Raw genomic sequence first — 27,405 nt, forward strand, 5'->3', positions numbered from 1 at the left:
ACGGTGCGTACGCACAGAAATGTTGCGTACGAACCTTTCCACGCTCAAATCGCGATGTATAAAACCTAAACTTGGCGTAAAGCCACGCACATTTCCACGGTAACTCATTCCTTGGCGTACGCAATTTATCCGCCCGGTTTTGCAGACTGGCGGCACCCAGCATCAAAGCAGTGCTACTGTTCCTGTGTGATCACCCTTTCTTTCTTAGACCCACATTCCTGGCGCGGCTTTATAAATACACTGAAATTAACTGCATATTGTTTATTAGTGTAATGCATCTGATTGTAATTAACCTGTAGCAATATAATGGTCCAGGGAATAGCCATAGTATTCCAAATACCATAACTGCTTTAGCGTTGTAACTCTCACTGCATCTTCTTTCAGCTGATCCCGTTAAGGGTTGCCACAGCAGATCATCTTTTTCCACATTACTCTCACTGCACCACTCGGAGTATTTATATCACTGTATCTGAGTGGGAAATCACAGCAGCAGCTGATTGGAAAGAGAATTATCGGTACACAGCATGAAGCAGATGCTGCCTGAGCCACAGCAAACGCTTTAGTCCCTATACGGACTTCGCGGTTTAGAAACAGTTTAATCCCAAGAACTCTAAACGCACTAAATCAGTCCATCAAGTGGTCCCTGTAGAAATGTTTGGACTTATAAGTACAATTACCCCACTGTAAACTTGCACTACAGTTATAATATTGCACAACCTGCGCCACTTTATAAAGCGCGTATTTACATGTGATGACGGTATTCATTTCTAAGACGAAATGCAGCAAAACATGTTGATTATATTATACAGATAAAACTTTAATTTCATTTAAATAATCTGTATTGTTAATAATTAAACATGTGAGGACACGGTGCCGCAGCGCTAGCTAGTTCAGTAATTGTTCCTGCCTTGCGCTGTATTATTGCTGGTGCTGACGCGACACTGGAAAGATAGACGGATATAATAATTAAACACGTACTACTAAGATATTTCAATGTTCCTTAAAAGTTTTGAAGAATCGAAGTTCTAAGCTTACAGATGGCTTCACGTCTATTACATAGCTTATTGTGTGGCGATTGAGTTTTTGGAGAAAGAAAAGTAAGGATAGGAATTGGAGGTTAGTACGTTTGAAAGAGACAGTACTGCTGTGATAAATTATTTCATTGAAGGTTGCGCATGGCGCAGCAAGCCTCTTGCGTGAGACATGAACAAGCACTGCGCCACCGTGTTCCCATGTTTAATAACATGCTTTCATTCCTATCATCATGAAAAAGATATCACGTATACATCTCGTATTTTAATTATTCAGAGAGCTGTAATATCAAGAATGTAATGGATTATGTGTCCTGTCGGAGAAAGAGAAAGCCCGTTTAAAAAGCAGGTAGTGATTCATACACATAGAGCACATAGAAGATCAAATACAGAACAAAGCATTTAACATGCCACTTTAGTTACAATGGGATTTGAGAAACTAGTAAATTAAACGATTTTAAGATGAAGTTCATGATGTTCTACTTTAATGGTAAAATAAACTACGTGATTAAAGTGGAAATTTCGTGCTTTTTTTCCCCACTGTGTGCCTTTTTTTTGTCTGTACCCTAATAAGCTTTCATATGACACTCAGACGGTGGGCTACGACTCGCTTTTTCACGGCGACTTTGATATGTGATTTCTTTTTTTATTTCGGGCACTGTGCGACTTTGTGAAGTTGAGCCTTCGAGTTTCTCCGACACTCTGTCACTCGATCAGCTTCCTTTTGTTGATTATACCACTGTTTAAACCAACAAATAGTACGTTTTTCCTTTGCCTCCACTTGGTATTCGCTGAAATTCTTATATTTTCTCCCGTGCTTTTCCCATTGTCTTTTCACAGAAGGCTATTTATATTGATTTGCATATTCAAAGAGGCGTAATTCTGGGAGGAGTTGGGGCGGGACAGAAGGCGCGTGCACGTGCGTTACTTTTCACGCAAATCGGGATTTATGTAGTGGAAGAACGTGAAAGTATGCGTGCGCACAGATTCCTGCATCTGGATTTTTCTGTGCGTACGCACAATCCCGCTTTTGTGCTTACGCCATGTTATAGTGTGAGTTCTACGCACGGCGTTATACATGAGGCCCCTGATGATTACAAATCTTACTTGCCAAATTATTTTACTTACGTTTTTGTGCGAAATGAATATCTTAGCAGTATTTGTTAGAGTGCATTTTAAGTAATCATATGTATTAATTTGACTCTGTGTAAATGGTCCACATTGTACAGAAATTTCTCCTATATGCTTGTATCATTTGTCAGTAATTTTTCAGAACTATATTTTGATTGGCAATTTTAGTATTACTGAGCTCTTTAAGATCACAAGCAGAGAAACATGCATTTCTTCACCTCCTTAGCATTGTTGACCCCCCCCCAATCAAAAATGTTGAATTTTTTTCAACAAGATCAAAATGTTGTAATAGAAACATGAAAATACCAAAGCGTCCACATAAGTACAGTAGGAAAGGTATGTCTAGTGTCCACTGCTGTACTGATGCAGATTAAGAGCACATCCTTCATGATATATGTTTTTAGACCGTCGCCAACACACACCCCAGTGTTGCTGTTGGGACAGTACAAGTGTGTTTCTTAGCACACTTTTCTTATAACATTTTATCTATTGCTTGTGCTTAAGAGTATAAAATGTCAGTCCCTGATCCGCACAATCGATGGGCCTACAACAGCACAAGGCTTAGTCACTTCCACAACCCTGACAACCCTGTAAAGCATGTCTTTCTTGTCCTTTGGCTTGAGTGCAGTCATTGTGCCTTTTTGCCATGCACCAGGGTGAACCTTTCAGGTGGTCAAATTCACCATGCTTATCATGGCGGTGTGGTCTTGCAGTGCTATATGCACCAGTTTCACTGTGAGTGTTGATGTTTGATGACTAGTTCATTTTTTCTTCATCATTATTGCTTGATTCTACTGATGGTTTGTTCTAAAACTGGCCTTACAGCTTCTCATTTCCCCGCCATTATGTTTTAGTTGAAGGCTCCACCCTTACTTATGAATATACTGTAGATGAGTTACTTTAGAGTGGCAAAACACATAGAAATACATGATTCTTTTGCAGCATGATGTTTTTTCATTCACTAGATGGCTGTCCAAAAAGTTACTGGGGCATTACACTGTAAATAATAACCATATTTCCATAGAATTCTGAGTCACAATCGGGGTTAACAAGATCAAATTAACTTTAAAACTCTCCGATGACCTATAGGTATCTAGTGAGCTTTGTCACATGGCAGCCCATGCTAAAAGCAACACTAGTCCATCTTGTAGGATGTTTTTTATTACCTAGGAGGATCTGAAGACACAGCGTGAATGAAAGAAGCCCAGGCTGCTAGACTTTTTTTTTGCCCCCTAATACACTCTCCTTGATGTAAGTTATGTGTTTTTTATATAATTGTACTCTGTTGTTTAGGTTATGGTAATGCCTGAAGGAGCTGAGTCGGTTTCAAGGCCAAGCCCAGACTACCCTATTTTACCTACAATTCCACTGTCTGCATTTTCAGATCCTAAAAAGACAAAGCCTTCACATGGATCAAAGGTAGGTACATCTCTGGTCAAATAACCCTCCAGAAATCATTTGAACAGATGTGTCAGTGTAGTGTATCTGACAGTTCCAGAAATTGATTTGCACTTAGTCATCTGGGTAATCCTTGTTACAAGTGGCAGTTTAAGTATTGAGCCATAGACATTTAGCTTCTCTCTATTATATTGGTGTCTATTTTAAAAGGATAGTATTCTGTATTTTAGCATAAAGGTTTTATGATTGTGAACCTCCAGTAGGACAGACATGCTGTTCTGCACTGGTTTCCAGAGTGTCTGGGTGCTTCAGGTTGTTGCCAAAGTTTTGTTGACTTTAAATCCCAGTTCACATGTATTCATTGCAGTGTAAAGTTGAAAATGCTTCTTCAGACTTTGAGTATCTTAATTTACAGTTTATGTATTTTAAATAATCTAGTTTTTCATATATATTATTTGTATTTATGTTTATTAAGAACAATTGCCACACAGTTGTGCATTGCCTCCTGTGAATGTGCTCTGTTGTTGTTGGCCCACATACTAAGTGCAAAGTTTTTGTTGGCCTGTTTGATTACTTTAACTAGCTGCTTCATCAGTGAGGAAGAAAATCAACCAATCAGGTGATCTTTTACTGGCTGTTGAAGGCTCTAGAAATATTTGTCTCTGTACAGTCAGTGAGTGCCAAGTATCTTATGAAGGAAATGAATCAAAAAGTGAGTAACTAATTAATTAGACTTTTGACAAACAGTGTGATGTAGTGGAGAAGAAGATTAACTTTAAATTATAAGGTTGCTCTTTCCATTTTCTCCTCCAGCCCACTGTGTAACCTGTAGACAGCTCTTGTGCTTCTTTAGCTGTATAAACTAATCTTTACAGATTACTTTGTATCTGTAATTTTTAAATTGCCTTGGGATGGATGGGCAATACTTAAAAAAGAGTGCTTTATGAAATAAAGGTTGATTGTTTCTGAGCTGAGTAGCCACATCTGATGAAAACTGAAGTCAAATTAATAGTGGGAAGAAACTTAGTTACACACAACTTCATGACTGGAGCGAGACTGTCTTCTTAACCATTTCATTCGAGGTACAGATTCTGCAGGTCTTGAGAATGACAGTGAGTTTATTAAAGTGCTAAAGTTAGTCCTTATTATTCCACTAATCTGACTAAAATCTTATCTGTGATGTTTCCATCCTTAGCTGTGTAAGATTTAAGCTCGAGAAAAACTCAAGCTGATTCTACTCTTTGCATCTTTAGGATGCGTCTAAAGATGGCAGCGGCGGAGGTGGTGGAGTTACTGGTGGTGGTGGTAAGGCCTCCAAACCACATAAAGTGACCAAGGAACACCGGGAGCGTCCTCGTAAAGACTCGGAGAGCAAAGCTTCAGCAAAGAATGAAATGGGGGAGAAGGAGACCAGCAAGGTGCCCAAAGATTCCCCAGTGGCACGAAAGCCAGCGGACAGCAAGAGCACCAAAGAGGAGAGCAAAGCTCCACCCAAAGCGGCCTTTAAGGAGCCCAAGCTGACTGTGAAAGACTCCAAATTAGAGGGCATGTCCCCTAAGGGTGGGGGGGGAGGTGGAGGAGGGACAGGGGGAGGAGGTGGAGGTTCAGTAGAATCTAAGGGTTCTAGTAAGCGTCCTTCCAGTGTAGAGTCTCCCAAGCCCAGCACTAAGAAACAGAAAAAGGGAGGCTCGGAGGGAGGGAAGGCACCTGGGCTCACAGGGACATCGCCCAGGGTTTCATCCTCCACCTCCGGGGCCTCTTCTGCAGCTCCTCCTCCCTCTGGCTTCCCTGAAAAGAAGCCACCCAAGGATAAAGGTGGTAGTGCCCGCTGGGCAAAAGTGAAGCCTGAGACAACTGAACACAAGGATGTCAAAAAGCTATTGGAGAGTGAAGAGTCTAACTCTGAGGATGAGGCCACATCTAAGTCTGAGGTAGGTTGAGGTTCACCTAATCCTACCTATTAGTTTATGTCAGCAAGGTCCATTAATTTAATAGAGGAGGAAAGGGGAAATGAGAATATGACATGACACAAGGAGACAGTGTGTGAAAGAAAATGGGTGGGGAGGTAATAAGGAGGCATACTAGACTAGGAAGAGGAAGAATATAGTGAGGGGAACTGGGAGAAAGGGCAGCAGACTGAGATAGATAGGGGGAGTGTTGCTATTAACATTGGAGTTACACCCATATGAGCCTTCCAGTGAGGTTCTCTTCACACAGCACTGACCCATAGCTCTTTCCTTTTGCAGTCGGTGCCATCCAGCCCATCAAATTCCAGTTCAAGCTGTGACTCCAGTTCAGATTCAGATTTTCAGCCCTCGCAGAACCACAGTCAAGGTATGCAGTCTGTCCAAGTTTATTTGACCTTATCAGCTAGCGTGTGTCAAATGAAATGTGTACCAATCATTCCTAGGGGTATGGCATCACTTGTAATTTAGAGCAGGGGTCGCCAACTGCGGTCCTGGAGGACCACCATAGCTGCAGGTTTTCATTCTAACCCTTTTCTTAATGAGTGGCCTGTTTATGCTGCTAATCAACTTCTTTTGAACTAATTTTATTGACTTGCTCTTGTAGACTCAGACCCCTTAATTGTTTCTTTTTCCTTAATTAGCAGCCACACAACAGTGAGATACAAACTGAGCCAAACCAACTGGTGTGCATCATACAATATCTGAAAATAAAGATGAAGGTCCCAGGAATGTTGATCTGCTCAGGTCTCCAAAACATTTTAACACCACTCTTAGACAAGAGAAAATCAACAATTTCAGAAATATCCACTAATGCACCACAAGAGCAGCAACAAGCCATGAAATTAAAGAACGGGTTTAATTAACAAGAATCGGCATCTCATTAAGCAGCTCGTTGGAGTGAAATTGGTTGGAGTTTGAGGCCCTGACATCGTTGGTCTTGTGTTGGCTCACTCACTTCACATTTCACTTCTGATTGGGTGCCATTCAAGGAAAGAAATTAAGCAATTCAGGGGAAAAAAATCTTAAAAAAGCAATTCAAACAAATTCACAAGAGGTTAATTAGCAGCACAAACACAGCACTCCTTAAGAAAAAGGGTTAGAATGAAAACCTGTAGCCACAGTGGTCCTCCAGGACCGGACTTGGCGACCCCTGATTTAGAGGAGTCAATAAAAGGTGGAGAAAATAGTCATAGTTAATTTATGTGTTTTATGCATCCATATAGTATTTTTGACAGGTTAGTTACTGTGGTATTTAAACATGGTTGCAGTGGGACCCTCTCAGATTCAGGAACTAGCACTGCAAACCTGTTTGTGTTCTCTTCTGATCTCTACCTATGGATTGGATTATTGTCAACCGTGATAATGCCATAAGCTGTCTGGTAAGAAAATGGCATGCACGGTGAGTGCAAGAAAGTAGTGTGAATAAAGATGAAGGGACCTGAAAAAAGGACAAAAAGATGACTCTTTGCTTGTAGTGTGGGACAATTAGCGATCATCAAATGAAAATATCTTGGGTCCTCCCTGCGTGGAGTTTGCATGTTCTCTTATTGTCTGCATGGGTTTCCTCCCACTGCCTAAAGACATACAGGATAAGTGAATTGGTGACACTAAATTGGTCCGTCCTTGTGTGTATCCAGCCTGCGATGGACTGGTGGCTCTGTTTAGGGTTTGTTCTGCCTTATTCCTTGGCTTAGAAAATGACAGGTAAACTATTAACACTAGAATTACCAGAGTCTACGAAAAAACTCGTAGATCCGGCCCACCTTAAAACCGTTCTCACCTCTCTTTTGTCTTCTAAATGTGCCGATTAAGAGGAGCAGGGAGCAGCCGGCCATTCCATCCCCCACCGTCGCAGAACGTTCACTAAGTTTTCCCAGCTCGTGCCTTGTTTGATTATAATTATCTGGGAGTGAGTAAACTGCTAGAGTTTTAGAATGGAAATAATAGATCGTTATTTGTAATACACATTTCATGTGTGTTCCATTTCTACAGTAATCTGTGTAAACACATTGCTAAAACAGAAACATTTTCATATTTTAGTAATAAATGTTACAAAATGTAGGCATAAACTATAGAATATGTGAAGCCTGAAGTCCAAACATCAAATAAACACTTTCACAAAAGGTTCAAGGAGAATACAACAGCTTCCGTGGCTTAACGCTACAGTTAGCTGACTTGGAGCTCAGCTGCCCTACCGTTCTACAGAGACCTGAGTTTGATTCCCAGCTTTGAAGAAAGTGTTTTTTTTTTTTTTCCTCAAACGGACATTAAATTTATAAATCGGTATGCACTGTAAATCGTTAACTTTAAAATGTCAATCGCGGTTATTTCTGTTGATTAATTCATGCTTTTTTACTTAGAGTCAGAACAGGAGCTTTTTCAGCTTATTCAGCTTCTGATCTGACTTAAACACCGCCAGTATAACTTCACATCCGATCTGACGCTGTTCGTTTTCAAATAATATTGCATTACTTCGACGATGTTTTCTGATTGGTACTATTCGCGTCATAAAATGATTTCTTCAAAACGTCACATATATCTGTCTCTTTCTTTTTTTAAAATGTGCGTTGTAGCACTCAGCAACTGGCCACCTGCATGTTCTTGCGCACACTGAATAAGACAGCGCTATATGCAATCATCAGATTCAAATGTTAACAGTTATATAGCACGGAATGGAAATCAGCAGTTCTTGGCATTCCACCATGCAAGCTGTCATATCAACCGCCTACTGTAACTTGCTTTCTGTTTTCTTCGGTTATAGTCTTGAATAAATGTGCACTTGTTTTGTTATACTTTTACATCAACATATGTTCCTGTGTTTGAGCTACATGGGCATGCTCAAAAAATACACGTGTAATGCCATGAAAAGTGCATGCAGACACTTCAGTTCGCAAGCATTGGTACAACAATGCAGCCACAAGTACACTGCAGAGCTTTAGCGTGTCTTTTTGTGAAAACGGCAGTATCAGATGGGGAGTGTCTGATGATTGCATATAGCGCTGAGGTTACTGCTCTTTACTATGCTTTCCTCTGCATGTCCTGGAGTACAAAAGAAACAGCATACAGCAACACGTGGGGACTGGCAATATTGGGGGAAAAAACACGAGGTCGTATGTATCGTGATACACTGCAGAACTATAGCAAGTCTTTATGTGAAAACAGCAGTGTCAGATGGGGTAGGAAAGGATCCTGAACGCGACTGAGACAATGAAAAGTGAATTTAAAAAAAAAAATAAAGCTAACCTTTACAAATATCATAAATTACACCGGCTGTTACAGACTGAAATCAAATGTATCTTTTTATTCTAAAATAGTGAAAATAAGAACACTTCTCAAAAGTGAGTTGTGCAGGATCGAACTCATGACCTTCTGATTCCCAATCAGCGACTGATACTGTTGCGCCACGGAAGCAGTGATAGCTAATTCGTGTCAATGTCACACACTAAGGCGGCTTTTTTTGGCGGTGGCTTTTTTTTTTTGTACCTTTTGTGAAAGTGTTTCTTTGATATTTGGACTCAGGCTTCATACATTATATAGTTTATGCCTACATTTTGTCATTTGCTACTAGAATATATAAAACATTTCTGTTTTAACAATGCGTTTACACAGATTGCTGTAGAAATGCAACACATATGAAATGCGTGTGTTCCAAATAACAATCTATTATTTCTACTCTAAAACTCCACTTCACTCTCAGATAATCAATCAAGGCATGAGCTGGGAAAAGCTCGTTTACGTTCTAAGTCGTTGGGGGGATGGAATAGCCGGCTGCTGGCAGCTTGTCTTTATCAGTACATTTAGATGACAAAAGACGCAGGCGGAGAGGTGAGAATGGTTTTAAGAAGCGATTTAAGGTGGGCCGGATCTACGAGTTTTTTCGTAGGCTCTGGTAATTCTAGTGTTAAACTATGCACACACACTGCTTGCAAAGTAAAAATAAGCTTGTTTTACACCACACCGCTTTTTTTTTTCTTTTGGTTTAATTTTTTTCCATTAAGACTCGCTCGTCTAGTCATTTATGACCTGTTTACCAGGGGAAAAGGATATCCTACCAGTGTTTTTCATTATTGGCAGAGTTTTCTTCTTTATCGGTCAGTACTCTTCCTATCTGTATGTGTTTTAGAATGGGTGAATGATGGACTATTTATTTACATTTTTCACCTTTTAATGATTAAACAGCAATGTTTTTCTTCACAAAAAAAATCCTGTCTTTTTTGGTCTTTTTGGTAAGCTTCGTTTTCATTTCTGATTGAACTGAAGTAACCACCAAACATCCTTCACTCCTGCATCTAAGTGATACAAATTTTTCCAACACCAGTCATAGCCAGCTAGATATCTAAACATTTTCCATTTAAATTAAGACATCCTATTTCAAACAATACTGTTCACCTGTAGAGAGGAACAGAAACAAGGGTGCAGTGTACTGTACAACAGGTAATGGTGTTTCCTTTGCCAGTTCAGCCTGTTCTTTAAAGACATCCCTGATTGTAGTCAATTAAATTGTTGTGTTTGGCACTATAGAAAGGATCTGTAATAATTTCTCGGCGAGTTACTATTCTATTCTAGTTTGCCCAATACAGTAATCCCTCGCTATATCGCCTTTCGCGGCTTCACTCCATCGCGGATTTTATATGTAAGCATATTTAAATATATATCGCGGATTTTTCGCTGCTTCGCAGGTTTCTGAGGACAATGGGTCTTTTAATTTCTGGTACATGCTTCCTCAGTTGGTTTGCCCAGTTGATTTCATACAAGGGACGCTATTGGCAGATGGCTGAGAAGCTACCCAGCTTACTTTTCTCTGCCTCTTGCGCTGACTTTCTCTGATCCTGACATAGGGGGATTGAGCAGGGGGGCTGTTCACACACCTAGACGATACGGACGCTCGTCTAAAAATGCTGAAAGATTATCTTCACGTTGCTATCTTTTGTGCAGCTGTTTCCTGAAACGACATGCTGAACGGTGCTTCACATACTTAAAAGCACGAAGGGCACGTAATGATTTTTTTATATCTCTCTCTCTCTCTCTGCTCCTGACGGAGGGGTAGTGAGCTGCCGCCTTCAACAGCTTTGTGCCGTGGTGCTTCGCATACTTAAAAGCCAAACAGTCCTATTGATTTGTTTGCTCCTTTGAAGAGGAAGATATGTTTGCATTCTTTTAATTGTGAGACAGAACTGTCATCTCTGTCTTGTCATGGAGCACAGTTTAAACTTTTGAAAAAGAGACAAATGTTTGTTTGCAGTGTTTGAATAACGTTCCTGTCTCTCTACAACCTCCTGTGTTTCTGCGCAAATCTGTGACCCAAGCATGACAATATAAAAATAACCATATAAACATATGGTTTCTACTTCGCAGATTTTCTTATTTCGCGGGTGGCTCTGGAACGCAACCCCCGCGATGGAGGAGGGATTACTACTGTATTCAGTTCAGAATTCCTCGTCTTCACCCAGGCAGCTTGAGGATTTTATTCAAAACAAGTTTTTTTCTAAAATAATTACAGTACAGTATTGCTTCAGGGCATAAAAGCTGCTTATTTTTCAGGTCCTCTGCGCTCTATGGTAGACAGTCTCGGTTCTGAAGAAACGGATGATGATGACAGCAGCTCTGAAGAGGAGACTCCTGTGAAAGCCAGCTCACCCAATAGGGATTCCAGGTCAGTGGTATTGACTTTCTTTGGCCTATAAGTCTTTTAAGATTATACTCTAAAAGCTTTGTAATGTATTCAAGATTATACTCTTAAAAGCTTTGTAATGTACTCTACTATACACATACAGTATATAGTCATCAGGTGTTTAAGTTAAGTATGTTATACATTGTTTTTCATTGGATTGTATGGAAGAGTTTTGTTGTCCTTTAGTTGTCAATATCTTCATCAGTTACTCAAATCTGGTGTAATCGAAGTGCTAAATTCATACAATTTTAGTTTCCTTTCCAAAACAACCTTCTCAAAATCATTCACTTTTAAAACACACTTTAACTTAAAGCCTACTTAAAACCCTAGCAGACAACTGTGTATTTGATCTTTTGTAATATGTAGTAACTAGGGGGCTCCGCCCCCTGCTCGCTTCGCTCGCCAACCCCTGGTGTTGGGAATGACAAAGAGCGTGATGTATGAATGAGATATAGAATAGTGTGACGGTGTAGATGATGCAAATAGAAAGCAAACAATAAAGTGTGTGGCACAGTGTAAAGGTTTATTTGAAAATTTCTTTGTACACACCGTTTAAGTGTAAAAGGTAATTCCAGCTCAGAACTTGTAAGGTCATTTAAGATGGTTATTGTTGTGATCAGAGTCAAGTTTGTCAGAGCTTAGAAAGAGTTGTGTCTCTCCAGGAAGTAATGAAATGACTTGGGTATTTATGTTTTCCACATTAATATTTTTTGGACATAATATAGTGCGTTGTGTTAAAAGGGGCATTTGGTCTAATGAGATTGCTGTTCCAAATCTCTCTGTAACTAAGTCGTCGCAGATAAAGGCTTGAGGAATTGTAATAATATGTGGCTGAAGTCCATCTGTATTGGTGAGTGTACCATCTCTCAGTTGTAATAAGCAATTGTTACGATCTGGTTCTGGACATCGTATCTTTTTTACTAACTGTATCTTTTGAAGGCAATGCCAATTGTCTGCGTATTTTAAGGTGCACTGAACAATAGCTGAGTGCATGGCATCTGGAAGAATAGCTAATCACTGTCTAAAATCTCCTCCTCATAAAAGTACCTTTCATCCAAATCGAATATTATTATTCATAAACATTTGTAGAAGTTTATGAATGGTGTTGAGTAAGTGACTTCATGCCATTGTACATTCATCAATAATTAACATTTTTTCAAGACGGATGTCACGTGCAGTGCCACCGTTAATGTTCATAGTGGATACCGATTTGTAGGATCTAATGTAGTTGATAAAGATTTCACTTTCAGGTACATCGTCAGTTATAAGCTTCTGTAGATATTCAGTATATGAATGTAAAGAAGGCAGTCTAATTTGACCCTTTTGACAACAACGTGTAAATGTATAACTTGTATTGCCAGTTGTTTCTCCAGGGAAGTGAACTGAATGACAATGATTGCAAATGACATTCATTAATCCGAATGAATTTTCCTGGTGTATCTTTTGCTTGTGCCGTTTGAGAGGCGCGTTGTTGCATGTGTAGTATTTGGGACATGTTGTTTTGGAGCTGTAATCGATTTGCCTGTGCTGTGTGAGAAGCCCGTTGTAGCCTTCGCTGCCATTAACGTATGTCTGAGACGGGAGGTGTTTCGTTTTGAATCCGTGCCTGTTGCGATGCAGCACTTTGATTGATAGTTTGCGTCATGTGGATCTAGGATGTAGATTTGTGCATATTTGCGTTGTTGATTTGTTTCAGGGTGCACTGTTCTAATGCGATGCAGTATTTGTGCACATATGCGAAAGCAGTATGGGCCATTGCCTTTTGGTGGCCTGATATTTACTCCGGTACATGCAAAAGCAAATGAACTATTGTAGGATCTAATGCAGTTCATAAAGTTTTAACTTTTAGGTACATCGTTAGTTAGAAGCTTTAGTTGAGCTTTGCGTTTTTGGAGTCGAGACATTTTTTCTTTTAGAAATATGGATAAGTAATAAGGAGTATTGCACTCACTGTTAATATGGAGCCTTTTCTGCGGTTGAACGGTTAATAGTGCCTTATTGTAATGAGATCCACCTATGCTGCATAGCCGTCTATTTTGTTGTTTCTTTCATGTTCGTGTGTTTGTTCCTGTTATCCTTTCCTTTTCGTTTTGTACCCGTGACCGTGTATTCATGACTTGTTTCTTTCTCAGCATGCGAAATATGGATAAGTAATAAGGAGGATCGCAGTCACTGTTAATATGTTTCCTTTTCTGCAGTTGAACGGTTAATAGTGCTTTATTGTAAGGAGATCCACCAATGCTGACACCTATGCTGTCTAGTGTGAAGGTGTTGATGTTCACTTTAGAATATGTGGCTTTGGGTGTCACTTCTTATGGATGTGTGTGTGTGGGGGGGGGGGGGGGGGGGGGGGGGGGGGGGTTGAGGATTGTTGTCGTGCGAGCGTCTTCTTTCTTTTTGTGTTCCTGTGTCTTGTTGAATCCCCCTCTTTGTGTGTGTCCCGTCCCTTGCTTGTAGGGTCTGTGGGGTAGTTTTGTGTTCTTTTTTTTGTGTTCCATGGGCTTGTTGAATCCCCCTCTTGGTGTGTGTCCCGTCCGGTGCCTGTGGGGGGGGGGTGCCTTGCTGTTGTGCGCGAGCCTCTTTTTTTTTTTTTTTTTTGGGTCTAGTTTCGTGTGCAATGTGTTTCGTGCTTTGCCTGCGTTTGACTACTTTTTTATGTGCCTTTTCCTTTTTTCGGTGCTCGTTGCGCCTCATTTCTCCATTTTTCCTGTGCTCACTCCTTTTTTCTGTGGTCTTGTCCGCCTCTCGCGGCCCCTCAGCCGACTCTCGCGGACTCTTTTTGCGCCTGCGTAGTACGTCTTTTTGCAGCTACGGCCCATTGCCGGATGTGCCTGCGTCCATCATCCGGTTTAGCATTCTCGGTTAGTAATATGGATGTTTGCTCTCGGTGAATGAGCTCTCATTCCGAGTTATGTTAATAAGCAATTATATTTTCTGTGTAATATTAAACCATATACAGTGCATCCGGAAAGTATTCACAGCGCATCACTTTTTCCACATTTTGTTATGTTACTGCCTTATTCCAAAATGGATTAAATTCATTTTTTTTTCCTCAGAATTCTACACACAACACCCCATAATAACAACGTGAAAAAAGTTTACTTGAGGTTTTTGCTAATTTATTAAAAATAAAAAAATTGAGAAAGTACATGTACGTAAGTATTCACAGCCGTTGCCATGAAGCTCAAAATTGAGCTCCTGTGCATCCTGTTTCACCTGATCATCCTTGAGATGTTTCTGCATCTTAATTGGAGTCCACCTGTGGTAAATTCAGTTGACTGGACATGATTTGGAAAGGCACACACCTGTCTATATAAGGTCCCACAGTTGACAGTTCATGTCAGAGCACAAACCAAGCATGAAGTCAAAGGAATTGTCTGTAGACCTCCGAGACAGGATTGTCTCAAGGCACAAATCTGGGGAAGGTTACAGAAAAATCAAGAACCCGATGGTCACTCTGTCAGAGCTCCAGAGGTCCTCTGTGGAGAGAGGAGAACCTTCCAGAAGGACAGCCATCTCTGCAGCAATCCACTAATCAGGCCTGTATGGTAGAGTGGCCAGACGGAAGCCACGCCTTACTAAAAGGCACATGGCAGCCTGCCTGGAGTTTGCCAAAAGGCACCTGAAGGACTCTCAGACCATGTGAAAGAAAATTCTCTGGTCTGATGAGACAAAGATTGAACTCTTTGGTGTGAATGTCAGGCGTCACGTTTGGGGTAAACCAGGCACCGCTCATCACCAGGCCAATACCATCCCTACAGTGAAGCATGGTGGCAGCATCATGCTGTGGGGATGTTTTTCAGCGGCAGGAACTGAGAGACTAGTCAGGATAAAGGGAAAGATGACTGCAGCAATGTACAGGGACATCCTGGATGAAAACCTGCTCCAGAGCGCTCTTGACCTCAGACTGGGGCGACGGTTCATCTTTCAGCAGGACAACGACCCTAAGCACACAGCCAAGATATCAAAGGAGTGGCTTCAGGACAACTCTGTGAATGTCCTTGAGTGGCCCAGCCAGAGCCCAGACTTGAATCTGATTGAACATCTCTGGAGAGATCTTAAAATGGCTGTGCACCGACGCTTCCCATCCCACCTGATGGAGCCTGAGAGGTGCTGCAAAGAGGAATGGGCAAAACTGGCCAAGGATAGGTGTGCCAAGCTTGTGGCATCATATTCAAAAAGACTTGAGGTTGTAATTGCTGCCAAAGGTGCATCGACAAAGTATTGAGCAAAGGCTGTGAATACTTGTGTACATGGGATTTCTCAGTTTTTTTTATTTTTAATTTTTGAAAACCTCAAGTAAACTTTTTTCACATTGTCATTAAGGGGTGTTGTGTGTAGAATTCTGAGGAAAAAAATGAATTTAATCCATTTTGGAATAAGGCTGTAACATAACAAAAGGTGGAAAAAGTGATGCGCTGTGAATACTTTCCGGATGCACTGTATGTGCTAGTTAGTAAGGAGTCCACCTACTGTTGGATTTATAATCTGTAGCAAGGTAACTGGAGTATTCTATTGAAAGCTTTTTATTATCAGTATCCGTGTTAATGTAGGCACTGCAGCTTGTCATCAGCAGTTTACTATCTCTTACCAAGCTAGCAAATGAAGTAAATAACTGTCAGTCGCGTCGAAAAAGTCAAGTAATCGCATGATACTATTCTAATGATATGTATTCAGGAGATATGATGGATGGAAACAGGAATGTCAGTTACACAAGTATTAAAACGTGAAAGATTCACTACAATCATTAGATGGACTATCATCATGTCTGCTTATTTTCTTGTAAGAGATGTTCAAAGGGAACAGAGTTTAAGATGTGCTGGGATGCTAATTAGTTAATGAAGTACTCTATTAGGGTTCTCCCTCCGAAGTTTGTATTTCAAATAAAAAGTGACAAGTGCAGTTTTGGGGTTAAGCGTTTCTTCCAAAACATTACATAAACTAATGAACATTAAACAAGATAAGGACACATACTTCAAGAAGGAACTTCAAAAAAAAAAAAAAATCAGATCACTCGCTGCCAGACCCGCCAGTTCTTCCTGTATTGGGTCACAGGGTGCCAATGCCTGCCCTGGAAGTTTCAGACACGAGACCTGTATTGTACAGGGCAGTACCTGCAGGAATTGCTCACTTATCCACACTTGCTTACTCTACTCTAAATGTGTGAGCATCAGTGCACCTAAATAAAACAATATGTTGACTTCATACATTTTGTGCCAGCACAAGGATTTGAATGCATGATTGTGGAGCTGTGCAGTTGCACCACTTACCACTTTGTTAGCCTTAAATTTTATCTGTTGAGCAATATAATTGTGCTAATAGGTGCTTTTCAGTAGTTATCAAAACTAATTGTGCTCACAGGTAAATATGGTAACACAGTTAAGGTGCAAATTTTAAAGGGCACAGCAGTAGCAGATACATCAGCCCAGCTTTAGAAACAATGAGGAGTTCTCTCTTAGGCAGTTAATAGTTAGTGTACTGAAATACTACCAAGGGCTGTAGTGTAATTCAAATTAGGTGCTTCCTGCATCTCTTAATTAAGGAATGCCTGAATGAAGTCAACCTTGAACTATTTTTCACACCTCTGACTGTTCTTAAAGACATCATCATTTTGCTTATTTTCATCTCACAATATAAACAAGCTATAGTTGTTTAATGGTACACCTAAATGTGTTTCTTTACATCTTACAGTCATTCTGTGAGAACAGAGCAGAAATAATGAAAGAAAGCAGGTTCTACGCTAGCTAATCTTCATCTCAAAAGCGTCACTTCCATTTATCAGTGCTGTAATTTAAGGCATAGTGAAAGGTTTTTGGTGCTTTTCACATGAGTGACATGAAAAGCGGTATACAAGTTAATAAGCAAAGAAATGGCAATGAAAAGCATCAATAAAAGTCAATACATTATACTTTTGTTACAATGCATGACTAATTTAACAAAATTGAATTTCAGAGTTTTACAAAATTTGTTTATAGTATACATTGGTTGTGATTAATTGTATGAAAGGAACAAGATGCAGGCTTGCATTTGTTTGACTGAAACAATGAGATACAATTGGTGAAGGATTTGGCATGTTTTTATGTTGGATTCCTTTCATTATCCCTTGATCCTCTTCTCTGGCAGGTTGAACGTAGACAGTGAGAGCAACAGTAGTGAGGAATCGCCTCTTCCTAGTCGGGATCCAGCACCGACGCAAAAGCACAGCTCTGCTAATAGCAAGGTGAGTGAATGGGGTGCATGAACATCCAAGGGCTCATCTAGGACAGAGTGACAAGAAAGGTATATAAAGTGTTATTTTTTGTTTTGGATGCAGGTGTCTGGGAGGAAGAGTCCAGAGCCCTGTAGCCGGCCAGAGAAGATCCTAAAAAAAGGCTATGACAAGGTACGTCGAGTCAAGGGTTGCCATTGAACACTGAGAAAAGTGCAGTGAAGGTGGGTGTTGGTCATAGTGGTCATATACCATATGGGTTCCAAATTTTAGTCCTGGAGGGCTGCTTTGATGGTTTTTTTTTTTTGTTTTTTTTAAATGCAAGTTCCACCACTGCGTCGGTCAGTTGAAGTTAAACTGTCATCTAGTACTCGACAAAGTGTGTGTTTGCTTTACATTTAAGCCACAACACCTACATACCTAGAAAATAGTTCATAAACTATGATTAGAAAAGGTTCACTGTATTGAAAAACACATTAAACTGCAGGTGACCATTCAAGACTGTGGAAGTAAAGAATGCTCACTTTTAGGCTAAGGATTCCCTTCATTCCCAATTATGTACTGGTTACATAGAAACATCATCCACAAAAACAGAGCAAAATGTATAGATCTTACTTATGGAACAGCTTGAATATACTGTATGTACTCACATATAAATTGGTTCTTGAAACACGAAAAATCGATCATAAAATCAAACCCTGACTTATACGCCCATTCAAAAATGTGACACTTAAAAAATTTTTTACATCTTGCCTCCTCCAATCTCGCACCAGTTTCTCAGGCGCTTTGAAGTTTGTTGCAGCAGCGCAGTTACCAATTTCTTTTGCCTCTTCAACGACTTTTAATTTAAAACCAGCTCCATATTTTCTTCTGATCGAACGCTCCTTCGTAGGTGAGGGATGCTCTTACGATAAAGGTGTATGAAGGTGTGACATACAAAAAACACAAATCCGTGCAAATGTTGCTTCGGAATAGTTTGGGTATTACCGTGTGGTCACGTAGGCACAATATATAGAGAGAGAGAGAGAGGTTAGAAGGACGTGCTGATACAGCACATTGCCGCACCCACATAGGGAAAAAAAGGATGTGTGCTCGGTGGTTGGTTACTCTCTCAGGTGGGCGTTAGCATATCATAATCTCTTGGACCAATAGCATGAGTTTTCTGCATTCGACTTATCCTACTGACGTTATAAAATATCAGAAATTATACGATAAAATCAAGTCCCGATTTATCCGTGGGAGAACTTATCTGCGAGTATATATGGTACTATATTTAAGCAGATGTAAGTTCTGCACATTTCTTGCTCTGGACTCTATTTATGTATCGAGGACTCCCATCATGATTTTCATTTCAAGATGGGCATGGTGGGGACAATGGAAGTTTTACAAGCAAGGCTGGTGGTAGAGAAAATTGCATTCAGATTCTGAGGACACTTTGCTAGGAGCCAGATGAGAAACACGCTTTAACTTTACTAACAATATGATTCAATTTACATCTTTTGAATGAGAAGGAATGTGGTGGAACACACCAGTAGCCTTTACTTGGCCATTATTTATTTGTGCGTTTTGTTCTGTTGGCTTTGAATTGTGCTCATCACACATTTAGAACTATTGTAGCTTGGATTCTGCCTCTCATAACAATGTACTTGTCCCCTTAACTATTTTGCTATATTTTCTTAATTATAGGCACCCAGTATAATTAATATTAGTTATAGATGCTTTATTTATCTTAAGGGAAATTCCTGTGTTGTAGCAGCCAACATACACATTCTGTACAGAATACTGTTTCATCTTCATTGTAATACAGTTAACAACATATCCATAATCATATTGCAGTTAGCACGTAAAACCCAAGAGGACCAGTCTTTACTGAGTGATATTTTTTTGCAGCTATTTGGAACCAACATAATGCTCTCTGGAGTACCAACGTAGAATAGCCTTTGTGTTAAAGTTGTACTGTAGTATGATCAGAGCTTTTTGGAGAAAGTGAGAGAGAATACCTATGGTGGGCAGCAGCTTAGCCAGTATACTTTCCCTGCTGCTGTCGCCTAATTGTCCAGGCTAGTGTCCATAGCAGAGCTTCATGCGAGACCTCCAGTGTACCACTATTTGAAAAGAGTCCCCTAGTAAGGACAGACTGATAGATATGCAGGAAAGGGTCTACCCATGCTAAAGAACCAGAGAGCTTCAGAAAATCCACATGATTCTGTCTCTTTTTTTGTATTTGGCTTCAGTGTCAGCAGCCAGTCTAGATTTCAGTTCAGGTGCACACTTGGGACATGTATACATGTACCATCTCAGCCTGTAGTCCATAGATAAAAGGGAAGTCTGACATGCTTTGCTATTTCTGAAGTCCACCACTAACACGTCTTGGTTTTGCTAATGTTCAGCTGCATACAGTGCATCCGGAAAGTATTCACAGCGCATCACTTTTTCCACCTTTTGTTATGTTACAGCCTTATTCCAAAATGGATTAAATTCATTTTTTTCCTCAGAATTCTGCACACAACACCCCATAATGACAACGTGAAAAAAGTTTACTTGAGATTTTTGCAAATTTATTAAAAATAAAAAAACTGAGAAATCACATGTACATAAGTATTCACAGCCTTTGCTCAATACTTTGTCGATGCACCTTTGGCAGCAATTACAGCCTCAAGTCTTTTTGAATATGATGCCACAAGCTTGGCACATCTATCCTTGGCCAGTTTCGCCCATTCCTCTTTGCAGCACCTCTCAAGCTCCATCAGGTTGGATGGAAAGCGTCGGTGCACAGCCATTTTAAGATCTCTCCAGAGATGTTCAATCGGATTCAGTCTGGGCTCTGGCTGGGCCACTCAAGGACATTCACAGAGTTGTCCTGAAGCCACTCCTTTGATATCTTGGCTGTGTGCTTAGGGTCATTGTCCTGCTGAAAGATGAGCTGTCGCCCCAGTCTGAGGTCAACAGCGCTCTGGAGCAGGTTTTCATCCAGGATGTCTCTGTACATTGCTGCAGTCATCTTTCCCTTTATCCTGACTAGTCTCCCAGTTCCTGCCGCTGAAAAACATCCCCATAGCATGATGCTGCCACCACCATGCTTCACTGTAGGGATGGTGCCAGGTTTCCTCCAAACGTGACGCCTGGCATTCACACCAAAGAGTTCAATCTTTGTCTCATCAGACCAGAGAATTTTCTTTCTCATGGTCTGAGAGTCCTTCAGGTGCCTTTTGGCAAACTCCACGCGGGCTGCCATGTGCCTTTTACAAAGGAGTGGCTTCCGTCTGGCCACTCTACCATACAGGCCTGATTGGTGGATTGCTGCAGAGATGGTTGTCCTTCTGGAAGGTTCTCCTCTCTCCACAGAGGACCTCTGGAGCTCTGACAGAGTGACCATTTGGTTCTTGGTCACCTCCCTGACTAAGGCCCTTCTCCTCCGATCACTCAGTTTAGATGGCCGGCCAGCTCTAGGAAGAGTCTTGGTGGTTTTGAACTTCTTCCATTTATGGATGATGGAGGCCACTGTGCTCACTGGGACCTTCAAAACAGCAGAAATTTTTCTGTAACTTTCCCCAGATTTGTGCCTCGAAACAATCCTGTCTCGGCGGTCTACAGACAATTCCTTTGACTTCATGCTTGGTTTGTGCTCTGACATGAACTGTCAACTGTGGGACCTTATATAGACAGGTGTGTGCCTTTCCAAATCATGTCCAGTCAACTGAATTTACCACAGGTGGACTCCAATTAAGCTGCAGAAACATCTCAAGGATGATCAGGGGAAACAGGATGCACCTGAGCTCAATTTCGAGCTTCACGGCAAAGGCTGTGAATACTTATGTACATGTGCTTTCTCAATTTTTTTATTTTTAATAAATTTGCAAAAATCTCAAGACGTTTTTCACGTTGTCATTATGGGGTGTTGTGTGTAGAATTCTGAGGAAAAAAATGAATTTAATCCATTTTGGAAAAAGTGATGCGCTGTGAATAATTTCCGGATGCACTGTATATCAACAAAGTCATTCACTAGTCCTGTCGTGCTCTTCCCATCTACCACTGTGGAGTCCTCTGAGAATGAATGAAGAAGGCACGTCTCTGATTGTATTTGAAATATGTCATGTATAGTTACTCAAATCTGGCAACTTTTTTTAATCATACCTAAAAGTGTTTTTTTGCACAGATTTTCAAAAAAAAACAGTGATAGATTGGATTGTCAGGTTGACCAGGCGATCGGTGAACTCTTCTAGACAACCAAATGGAAAATATTCATTCAGAGCAAAGCCATTTTATAATAGAGACGCTTAATAAGGCTCACTAGCAAGCATAACCTGAGAAAGGTCAGATAAACATTGTACTTATGCCCCCCATGATACAGGATGAGGCAGAAAGGACGGACGTTTTTTACAAAATCACAAAATTGTTAATTTTTTCTTACAAAGAAATTTGTTGAAAGATTTGATTTCATATTGAAATAGCATTTGACAAAATCAAGTGTGGAAAACAACATCTCCCATGTGGTGTCCATTACCACTGATGCATTTCCGAAGGCGTTCATGGAAGTTGGCATCCACTCTTTTCAACATCGCTCTGTCTATTTGGGCGACTTCCATACGAATGGCTTCCTTCAGTTCCCCCAATGTATGGGCTTATGCTCGTATACATGTGCCTTGAGGTGACCCCACAAGAAATAATCACACATGGATAAGTCGGGACCGAGGAGGCCAATGAATGTCACCAAACCTGGAAATGAGGTGACCAGGGAATAGAGGGCGAATAACATCCATTGATGCTCTAGCTATGTGGGCTGTCGCCCAATCCTGTTGAAACCACACACGCCGGATGAGAATACATTTTCGTCGTAATTCAGGTAAAAAGAAGTTATTTATCATTTCGATATAGCACTCCAAACGATGACTGAGGCCAAGTTCAGAAGAAAGCTTCCGAGCAGATCGACTTGGACTGCGCAGCAGGGCTAGTCGTACGCTTTCCACATTTTCAGGGGTACGTGCTGTTCATGTAGCCCCCGGCGGTCTTTTGTTCATTAGTGTACCTCGTGTGCTTTAACCCAATATAGGATAGTGTTACGAGCGGGAACAGCTTTATTTCTGTGGATATTGAAATGGCAACGAAACTCACACTGAACTGTGGTAATAAATTGGTTGTTCTTGACAAAACAGTCGTATGCAAAAACGTGGTGTTCTATCATCCACGGCTCCATGGCTTCATCTAAAAAGAAAATTTAAAAAAATGCTAAGACTTCGCGAACCTAACGCCACCTACTGCACATCTGTCACTCCACCTAGTGGTGAGTTCTAGCCATTTCAAAGACGTCCGTCCTTTCTGCCTCACCCTGTATTATCAACCCCCTCAAATTTACTGGTAGATTATGCATTGAAATACTGGAATTTTGTTTTAGATATAAATGGTGCTAGTAGTGTGCTTTTATGTTTGTAAACATTTTGAAGCTGTCTTTAGGAAGTGTGCTCCATATGGCTAAAATGAATTCAGATTAACTTTTTCATGATTAGCCCCAGCAGTGAAGGGAGAATTGCATTCTGCTTCTATTGATCAGAGTAGGCCACATGATTAGTAACTCTTAGCAAGCACACCAAGGGCCACTCATTCAATTCTATATACTGTACTACGCTATTCATTTTGTTGCTAAATTTCAAAATAAAACACAGTGTTATATGCAAGTAGCAAGCATATTCTCTTAGGAACGTGTGTAGCCGCTACAGCTGTCCAGGACTTGAGTTTGGAAACTCTGTTCTGCCTACTTGTCTAGAAAGCTTCGGGTTGAAGACAGAGCAAGGTTTGGCTTCCTGTTTTCCCCTTTGTTCCCATCTTTTCCCATTGAGATCCCAGATGATAGCCGTCTGACCCCCTATGTCTCCTTGTCCTTTAGGCTTACACAGATGAACTTGTGGATCTCCATCGACGGCTTATGGCACTGCGAGAGCGGAATGTCCTGCAGCAGGTATGTTGAGATTTTTTGTAGTTATCCCCTGGGGTGAATATTGCAACAAGCGTAAATGAGGAGAGTGCGTTGTAGTGTACCAGTTGTCTAAAGGTGTTTCTATGCCTGTATATGACACACATGCATGTAAAAATCGGAATGTGGCCATTTATATAGAAAAATGCATTCTGTCCTATTGGCAAGACAAATCTGATTTCATCTTTTAAAATTAAGGAATACAGGGAAGTAATCTGGAATTACAAACAAATTAACAACTTTTACATTTGTCTGTTTCCATGATTTCCCTAATGCAATAAAAAGTGAAACAAAATGACACATTTGATTGGCTAACCAAGTAGGTTACAATATACAAGCTGTCAAGGCAGCGTAGACCCCTTCTTGAGGCAAGACGTGTTTCCCTAAAAAATAAAATCTAGCAGCTGGGGCGTTGAGGGGCTCCCTTGGAAAATGACACTGTTCTGGTCATATTATCATTTTCATATTATTTTGGTGTTTACTATAACATTTTTGTGAGATAATTTATATATATTGTAGATATGATTAAACTGCTTAATGATTATGATTATTACAATTTAGTGGTAATCTGGGTAACAAAGCAAAAATTGAACCAATTTTTTAAATAACTCTAATCATTAATAGCTCTCTGAAGTCTATCATCCGTAGTCTATTCCTGTTAGAGAGTTTATTGAAGGTAAACAAAAATAAATACCTGTGATAATTTAAAATTGCATTGCATCGCATCATAATGATTATGAAGAATTGTCATGATTTAGACCCAAACAATATAAGATTACTGCTACTGTTTTTTTTCTAAACAAGCACTTTGAATGGATCTGCTAAAAGTACCACACATGATGACGTTTTATCTTTTCATTCAGTGATCAGCGTATACAGTATCTTAACTCAGTCGTACTTTTGAGGTACACCAACAACCATTCTGTTGTATATTATAGCACACTGACACACTTTTCTATTTTTGGGAAAATGCTAACTTGGCAACTTTAAATTATCACATAGAAAAAGTATTTTGTTGCTAATGTTTACCCAGTTTAGAAATCAAATTTGAAATTGCTCAGGTGTATTCCATTCCTCTCTTCAATTTTGGCACAAAGTACTTTAAAATTGTAGCCTCAACGAAAAGTGAGTAACAGAACTAAATGCAGCCGTATGTTTAAAAGACATTCATTCTTTGCAGGGCACAGGTTTGCAAACCCAAGTTTTACTCTTTAAACTGTGATTTTAATGAAAACATTAAACACGAGTGCTGAAGTTATTCTTGCTACCGGCACTTGTTGTGTGGAAACGAAGAACTGCCTTTCGCTGGCTTGTACAGAGGAAGGAAATTGTTTGCCACTTTTCCAAAAGGGCATGAAAATTGTCCTCCACACAGTCCTTGATGGGGATGTGTGTCTCTGTGACAGAGCACTCTGTTGTCTTTCTGCTGACTGCTTTTCCTTTATTATTTTATAGTGATACTAGGGAGCTCTGCCCCCTACTCGCTTTGCTCGCCAACCCCCGTGTGGGCGCTACGCACTAGCCACGTTGCTACTCTGCCGTTCGTGTATGGGGACAAAATGTACAATTTAAACAGATTGTTATTTTCATGGGAATTATTACATATGCATAATATAACTAACTATTTTACATTACAGCGAGTAATTAACACACAAATACATTTTATACTTACACTTTACTGTAAAACTTATTTGGAATTCACTTTTCGTCAATATCATTTTGATTCTGTGTTTGGAGTTACATCGTGACAACGCAATGTATAACTGCCCGTGAGTGAATATCATTTCTTTCTCTCTAATAAATAAACCAACTTTTTCGAATGTTTGTCCCTGTGATTTGTTAATTGTCATAGCAAATGCTATTCTAAAGGGAAACTGTAAACGTTTTAATACGAATGGCATATCAAGATTTCCTTTGGTGTCTGTTTTCCGCTGAAGATGTACTACATTACCTTTCTTGTCGCCCGTAAAAATTTTACATGTCAGAATTGCTCGACCAATTTTGAATACAACCAATCTTGTCCTATTGCATAGCCCATCACTCAGACATCAATTACACAATAACATTACGAGACATCCTTCTTTCAACAGTAATTAGGCCGGTGGAAGACCAGACGGTGTTAACGGTTGTAGATGTTCTATTCTCGGGGTATTGTAAGTTGATGTTTTCATCTTCCGCACAATCACCACCATCGGTTTCAGCATAGTCTATTGGTACTCATTTAACCAATTTGCCGTGTAACCGATCGACAATTTTCATGTGCTAGGATTGCCGTGTACTCATTTCTTCTGTTGATGTCCCTTCGGGATGAAATTCTTCATTAAGATTTGGACATAATAAGTCTTCTTTTATTGGGAACTTAAAGTGAGGAAAACAAAAAAATGTATAAGAGTTGAGAGCACAGAAACTGTGTCTGACAAAAGCATTCACATGAAATGAGAGGTGAGAGGACCGTGGTGGGCCGTTAATTGTAAATGGTTGAGGGGAGGGCGGGACTTGAAAAAAGCTCTTGGAAATTGTCTCGTCTCGTCTCAAGATTTTCTTTTATAATACAGAGATGTCAACCAGCTCCCACCCAACCCATTCAAAAAATACCCGAACATCACAATAAATCACACTATCTTTTTTTACTTTGTTGTTATGAACACACATCACATTCAGTAAATTCATCTGATGATTTAATATGCTTTGCAAGAGCAATATTAGGATAAAACAAATAGAATTGATCAGAAATCATGTTGTTTACTGATTTTTCATTTTTTATATAATTTTGTCACAGTAGCAGTGGCAAAACATTTTGCAACACCTGCCTGCCACTAAATTTTCTTTTTGTGAGAAACACTGGTTTTGATTGATCCTGCTACAGAGTTAAAACCTCCTGGTAATAGCTTGTCATTTTTGCAGTTATCACTTTCCCACAGTTTGTGTACATTCTTTCAGTGGAGAGAGTACATCTTTGTTGTGTACAGCAAGGAGTGATAGGCAGCAGTTTAAAAGTCCCAGAGTTGAGCAGGTCATTGGTTGTGGTGTTCCAGCATATCCAAGGTCTGGCAGTTCTGAGTTTGTTGCTTTGTGCCCTCCACCACCATAACCTGTCGTCTATGGGGTAGGAGTGAAAGCTTTATATTCATCAAAAATTTTGATCTCCATGTTTTAGGATCCCCTGATGATCAAAAACATCGATACCTCGATGATGGGTGGGTTGGTGGGTGTGTGTGTCTGTCTGTCTGTCACAGTTTCTTCAGGACAGACTATAGAGCTTAAACAGCTGGAGAGAAAAATACCAAACTTGAAACTTAAGCCAGTTTTGAGATGACAATGTGCTGATGTAATTTTTAGGCAAAATCGTGCAAGAGATAGAGGCTCTCTAGAGGAACCCTGAAATTAATTTTTGATAATATGTCAAGAATGATGGCAAATACTGCAATTCTGCAATTAACTATGAATTCTTCTTGTCAATTGCTATCATAATGACCTATTTTATGATGAGAAAGATCAGCATCAAAGGGGTAAATAATTATTGAACTGTTATAGAATAGTTTGGGTAGCTTGGTTCCTAGGGCACAAAGCCCTCTGATGCTCACCTCCGAATATTTTCCTTCAAGTGCCAGAATATGTGGTAATACTTTTTATAAATGTAAGATAACATTAGTTTTGTACAATAAATAAACCAATCAGTTTTAATCTAGAAGCTTCATCTGTTTTGCTTAAAAAAAAAAAAAAAACAATACAAAGAAACAGAGCTAAAGAAATACTTTTCTTACAGAATGAAACCGCATTACAGTGACGGCAACAATATTTATATGTTGGAATAATATTTGATAAGCAGGATATATAATATATATACACATACAGTGGTGTGAAAAACTATTTGCCCCCTTCCTGATTTCTTATTCTTTTGCATGTTTGTCACACAAAATGTTTCTGATCATCAAACACATTTAACCATTAGTCAAATATAACACAAGGTAAACACAAAATGCAGGTTTTAAATGATGGTTTTTATTATTTAGGGAGAAAAAAAATCCAAA

At 40.0% G+C, this 27,405-nt stretch overlaps 1 protein-coding gene across 1 annotated transcript in view; it reads left to right on the forward strand.

The window, feature by feature from the left end:
* The window catches only part of mllt1a (MLLT1 super elongation complex subunit a), a 49,685-nt gene that overhangs the window by 12,849 nt on the left and 9,431 nt on the right, over nt 1-27,405 (forward strand). Inside the window, exons 5-11 of the mRNA XM_028816195.2 lie at nt 3,456-3,581; nt 4,814-5,491; nt 5,807-5,894; nt 11,069-11,180; nt 17,322-17,418; nt 17,512-17,580; nt 23,288-23,359. Coding sequence (XP_028672028.1) covers nt 3,456-3,581; nt 4,814-5,491; nt 5,807-5,894; nt 11,069-11,180; nt 17,322-17,418; nt 17,512-17,580; nt 23,288-23,359 — 1,242 coding nt within the window. The remainder of the gene's footprint in view (nt 1-3,455; nt 3,582-4,813; nt 5,492-5,806; nt 5,895-11,068; nt 11,181-17,321; nt 17,419-17,511; nt 17,581-23,287; nt 23,360-27,405) is intronic.

Source organism: Erpetoichthys calabaricus, chromosome 12 (assembly GCF_900747795.2).
Source record: "Erpetoichthys calabaricus chromosome 12, fErpCal1.3, whole genome shotgun sequence".
In the NCBI taxonomy this organism is placed as follows: Eukaryota; Metazoa; Chordata; class Cladistia; order Polypteriformes; family Polypteridae; genus Erpetoichthys; species Erpetoichthys calabaricus.